The 5,618-nt window shown below is 39.5% G+C and overlaps 2 protein-coding genes across 3 annotated transcripts in view; one reads left to right on the forward strand and one right to left on the reverse strand.

Annotated features, from left to right (window-relative positions):
• Positions 1-2,582, forward strand: part of acsf2 (acyl-CoA synthetase family member 2) — a gene marked incomplete at its 5' end in the record, with an annotated part of 21,405 nt that extends 18,823 nt beyond the window's left edge. Inside the window, 5 exon segments of one of the 2 annotated variants that reach the window (XM_014033156.1) lie at positions 279-430; positions 519-660; positions 1,717-1,827; positions 1,908-1,976; positions 2,445-2,582. In XM_014033156.1, the coding sequence (XP_013888610.1) occupies positions 279-430; positions 519-660; positions 1,717-1,827; positions 1,908-1,976; positions 2,445-2,507 (537 nt within the window). In that variant the 3' untranslated portion in view covers positions 2,508-2,582. 2 annotated transcript variants of the gene reach the window in all.
• Positions 2,583-3,619: 1,037 nt separating this feature from the next.
• Positions 3,620-5,458, reverse strand: armc7 (armadillo repeat containing 7). The gene is made up of 3 exons (XM_014033159.1): positions 5,150-5,458; positions 4,290-4,433; positions 3,620-4,209 (listed from the first exon to the last, which is right to left on the reverse strand). Exons 1-3 carry the CDS (start codon positions 5,238-5,240, stop codon positions 3,866-3,868), a joined length of 579 nt encoding a protein of 192 aa, XP_013888613.1. The 5' UTR covers positions 5,241-5,458; the 3' UTR covers positions 3,620-3,865.
• Positions 5,459-5,618: the final 160 nt, after the last annotated feature.

A 5,618-nucleotide genomic window follows, 5' to 3' on the forward strand; every position in this document is an offset into this window, starting at 1 on the left:
CATGAGGTAAAGTTCTCCTTTTGAATTTATTTGGTGCATTTTAAATGTATTTATTTATTTAAAGGTTCATTTATCTATTTCTGCTTTTATTTCTAATTATGTCAGTGTCAGTCCTCCATACTGCAGAACTTGGAAGAGGTAGTTCAGTGACTGAATCAGGTGTGTTGGAGCAGGGAAATATGTAACATCTAACTCAAACTAAGTGTGTTAAAATGAATTATTTCTGTTTGTTTCAGACAATCGTGATTAGTTTAAAGTTTTTGTTTTTTGACCCTCAGGCTAAAATCGTGAATCCAGTCACGGGGGAGATGGTCCCTCTGGGGGAGAAGGGGGAGATCATGATCCGAGGATACTGCGTGATGCTGGAGTACTGGGCCGACGAGACCAAAACCAGGGAGACCATCACCAAAGAAGGCTGGTACAAGACTGGGTGAGTCCCACCTGAGAACACGGGGTTAAATAACGAGGCAGCGTCCTGAACGTCTCGTTTTTTTTTGTTTGTTTTTTGTCTTGTCCAGAGACATCGGCAGCCTGGACGAGTTCGGCTACTGCAAGATTGATGGGCGGAGCAAAGACATGATCATCAGAGGAGGAGAGAACATTTACCCCGCTGAGATCGAGCAGTTTCTGCACACGCACCCCAAAGTGATAGAGGCACAGGTGACCTTCAAACAGCACCACCTGTGGACAGGAGTGGCTACTACACCCAGACTTTTTTATTCCTCATTCAGCAAAATGAAATAACGTCTCACATCTCAGATTAACTCTTTAAAATTACAAAAACCCCAAGGGAGACCCAGCGGGTTTATAAATCCTCTTTGGAACGTCTCGGGGTCCRCCASAAGGAGCTGGAGGAGGTCTCTGGGTAAAGCGGGGGTCTAGGTTTCTCTCCTGGACCTGCTGCTTCAGAGAAGAAAGACTTCTGTCGAGGCATAACAAAATCACACCCTAAGTTGTGAACATTTTTGTGGTTTATTATAGAAAAAAATGAAGAAAAATTCAGCTACAAGTAACAAATTCCTGCAGAAAACCCCAAAAATGTTTGTGGAGCAAAAAGCAGCTGAAATAAGCTGAAAGTTCAGAACATTCGGCTGCTAATGTGCCATCATTTTTCATCTGATTAAAGTGCCTGTGACGTGCATTTCCATGAAATACAAAAAGTCAATGAAAATATATTTATATTTAAGAAACTTGGCATAATGCACATGATTTGACACATTATGTCACATAATTGGCATATTTTCTTTTGAATTTGGCTCAGCTAAAGTGAAACAGGAAGTGACATCAAAGAGGAACTCTTTGAGGAAGAAAATTGTTTTTTGTTTACTGAAACAATATTTGAACTCTGACTCTCTCATCTCTCAATGATAGAGATTAAAATAATCTAAAGAAACATCAGATTTTTCACTATAATCTGTGTTGTTAGCCATTTTATCAATGCTGTTTACATTCAGACGTTCCCCTTTGACATCACTTCCTTTTTCTTTACATGTGAATATCTCAACAACTGTTCATCGCAGCGGCGTGAAATCTTTTTTTACAATATGTTATCAGTGTTATCTTTCCAAAAATACATTCATATTTATTATAAAAAATTGATGTCACAGGCACTTTAAAACATCYACAGTAATTTAAATTTTAGGAATTTTAATGAAAAGTTTTAATRTCTTTCATGTTTCCTGTTTTTTCCCCCTGGATTTCCTCGCTGCCCCTCAGGTGGTCGGAGTGAAGGACCCCCGGATGGGTGAGGAGGTCTGCGCCTGCATCAAACTGGCAGAGGGTCAGGAGTGCACGGCCGAAGAGATCAAAGCTTTCTGCAAAGGACAGGTGGGGGTCTTTGCTGGTCCTCTGTGGACACTTTGAGTCCGACCGAACCTCTGAGCTCCACGTTRATCCTCTTCTTTCAGATCGCTCACTTCAAGATTCCTCGTTACGTCCTCTTCGTGACCACCTACCCGCTGACCATTACCGGAAAGGTGATTTTATTTTATTTTCAGTTACACACACGGAGGGAAAACAGATCCAGAATGAGCAGCTGATCTCTGCTTCCTGTCTCTCATCTTCAACACCTTTGACACCTAAAGGCTGCCATCTGATTGGCTGTTTGAGTTAACGAGCGCCTGAACAGGTGGAGACAAAAAATTAGCCAAAACCTGAACCGGCTTTGGTGACCAAAAATACCAAAATGAATGAAGACAAAGAAAAGAGGATAAATTAGAACTAAAATAAGATGTAATTAAACAATTTGTTACTCCAAGGTGGCTCAGAGAGACACAGAATCTGCCAGTCAAGATGGCCGCCGCAGCTACTTGACCTTTGTAAACAAAACAAAAATCCCTACAGTCTCATTTTTATAAGCACTGAGCCAATTGTTGGTCGTCAGTCAGTCAGTCTCTGCTTGATTTAACTGAACTGATTTTTACTTTTTGTGAAACTTTCCTCAGATCCAGAAGCACAAACTGCGTGAGGAGGCGGAGCGGCAGCTGGGCCTGAAGGAGGGGAAATGAAAGACTTCCTCTGAAGAAATGTAAAACTGAAGAAACTTTACACCGACGATTATTGGAAGAAAAAAAAAAACTTAAGAAACAAATCAAACACTTCATTGATTCATTTTAACAAAAACATGATTTACTTAAATAAAAAATGTTTTTTTTACAAACAGATAAAAAAATAAACCAAATGTGATTTATTTCTGCATGTTCTGTGAATCTGTTGTAGAGTTTTGTTCACATGTCCACTTTTCAAACCGAATTTTTTTACAAAAAAAACTTGAAATAAACTTAAGGTGATAAAAACCAGATGTGGGCGTTTTTCTCTTTACAGGAAGAAAGAAAGTTTGTTTTCCTGCCGTTTATTTGGATTAAAACCTTATTTGTTTAATTTTTTTAAACTAGTCTGTATTTCAGACACACTCAGCTGTGGAGAATTTCCTGAACGGACGGCGTGACGCGAAGCTGCAGGATCGAATGTCGGGTCCTGTCTAGACCTGAAGGACTCGGTCCAGAACCAGTTCTGAAAACAAACCAGCTTTTTTATTTTATTTTAAATTTGCATAGTTTGAGATTTGTTTTAAATTTTTCAGGACATGGGAATTTTGTTTTTGTTTAGGTTTCACAATTTGCACCATGTTGGGAAATAAATAACTCAGGGAAACTTCATGGTTAAAAATGTTAAAAATACATATTTGATCAACAGAAACTCCACTGATTTTAACACAAGTTCCTAATAATTTCTTTCTACTTAAATGAATCTGCAYCCAGTTTTACAAACACTTCATTTCTTCTGTTTTACACTTGTAAACAAATGCAGAAACTTAGTCTTGGTGCTGCAGTGTGAGGATTTAAAGTGCCTGTGATATCACATTTTTTTGTAATAAAACAAATGCATTTTGACAGATAACACTGAGAACATATTACAAAATGAATTTCATGCCGCTGAGATGAACAGCTGTTGAGATATTCGCATGTGAAGTAACAGGAAGTGATGTCAGAGGGGAATGAAAACCTTTGTTTTTTGCTAAAATGTGTAGAGGAATCTGATGTTTCTGTAGATTATTTTGACAACAACAACAAAAAAAGAGTCAGAGTTCAAATAATATTGTTCCAATAAAGACCAGAAAGTTTTCTTAAAGAGTTCCCCTTTGATGTCACTTCCTGTTTCCTGTATGCTGAGACAAGTTTAAAATAAAAAATACCAGTTATGTGTCCAAATGAGTAAAATAATGTGTTAATTATCAAGATGTTTTCTTTGACTTTTTGTATTTAAAAGGATGAGTCACCGGAGCTTTAAAGTTCTGTTTCTGGCTCCGCCTCTGAAGACCTGACCTGACCTGTGAAGCGAGTCACGAAGCGCCCCTTTGGGGTCGTCAGTCTCTGGGCAGTGGGATCCCGACCGCCGCCTGCGGCCCCTGCATCTGCCGCTCGGCCCGCCTCACCTGCTCCTGGCTGCAGCAGTCCTGCAGGAAGACGGAGGCCAGGTTGCGCAGGCGTGGGCTCTCTGCGAGRGAGAAGCGCAGCATGCACTGCAGGACGCCCGGCTCGGTGGTCCGAGAGCGCGTRGCCGCCGTGGTGAGGTTCATGAGGGTGGTGATGGCGGACAGCACCGTCTCCTCCCTCCGATTGGACAGACAGTTGGTCACTGCGGCGATGCCGTCGCCCTGCAAGATGACGTCTCTGCATTCYGGGTCCATGCTGAGGTTACACAGACCCCCTGAGGACACGAAGCAACAGCTGACGGTTTCCTCAAAGAGACACCGTCTGATTTATAAGCCCTGTCAGGCTGAAACTTACCCATCCCAAACTCCACAAAGTCCTCGTTCTCCTCAGTCAACATGTCCAGGAAAAGGTCTGGCACCTGCAGCTGCAGGAGGTACTCTGTGTTCTTTGGGTCGTAGGAAAAGTTGGCGAGGTTTGCCAGAACCTGCTGCTTCGCCTCTGAGGGGAAAAAAAGACAATCAATTAAACCTGATAAATAAATAAATAAATAAATAAATAAATAAAGAAGAAAAGCAACTGAAGCTGCAGTGCAGAATTACTCCACAAGAGGGCGCTTAAAGTCAGACTGACTTAAGAAAAATAAAATAAAAAAGAAACCTTTTTTATTTTAAAGCAGAAAATAAAAAAGGTTTGTTTGTAGATCAAATACTTTAAACCACAGCATCTGCCCTGAATGTTACTGTCTGGTTTGGATCAATAATTTAAATAAACTGCAGTAAAACTGTGAAACCAGAGAAAAGAAGTGACTGATTATTTTAAAATATTAAATTATTCTGGTGCCCAATTTTATCATTAAAAAAATCTATTCTGTTTGTTGTCTGTTTTCTTCCATTTAAGTTCAAGTTTTCCTTTTAAAGAAAAAAAAAGTCATTCCTGTTTGTTTCGGTTCAGTAAAACATTGTGAAAAGTATGCTTGTGTCTTTTTTCTCGTTTCATTGTCTTAATTCTTTTAGTGTTGTTTTACGGTAGAGGATTGGAGCCACAGAGCTAATAAAGTGATTTACGCCCATTTATTTTTGTAAGAACTCTAGAAAAAAAAATCTCTTATTAAAATCAGAAGTTGTTTTTGTCTTAGTGATGCGTTCAAGGACTCGTTTTAATAACTTCCGTTTTGCTTTTMCTTTTTATGTTAAAAGGATAAAAGCTAGTTTTACCTTCACTGTCTGTGTCCTGAAATTCAGTCACCAGAGTCTGTAAATATTCAAACCGCTCAGAAGAAAACTCGGTTGATTCATTTCTCTTCATCTTTCAGCTTTGATGAAAATGTTCCGACAATTTAAAACAATAACAATAATCATCATCATTCCCCGAGTTTCATTTTCGGGTCGCTAGTGCCTAAAACCACCGATGTATAAAGGCCTAAAACGTCCAACAGTAAAACTCAAACAAAACGTATAATTTGTCATTAAATAAACACCCGTGGCGGCTTTAACAGTGTGGGTCCGTCTCTTCTTCTTCTTCTTCTTCTTGTCGGATTTATGGCGGTTGGCAACAAACTGTTAGAAGCATTACCGCCACTTACTGGTATGGAGTGTGATTCGTGATGGTTTAAATATTTATCCTCATCTATATATACATATATTCTACCTTACATTATCTAAACATACACTCATACATTCACAC

Source organism: Austrofundulus limnaeus, unplaced genomic scaffold (genome assembly GCF_001266775.1).
Source record: "Austrofundulus limnaeus strain Quisiro unplaced genomic scaffold, Austrofundulus_limnaeus-1.0 Scaffold1649, whole genome shotgun sequence".
In the NCBI taxonomy this organism is placed as follows: Eukaryota; Metazoa; Chordata; class Actinopteri; order Cyprinodontiformes; family Rivulidae; genus Austrofundulus; species Austrofundulus limnaeus.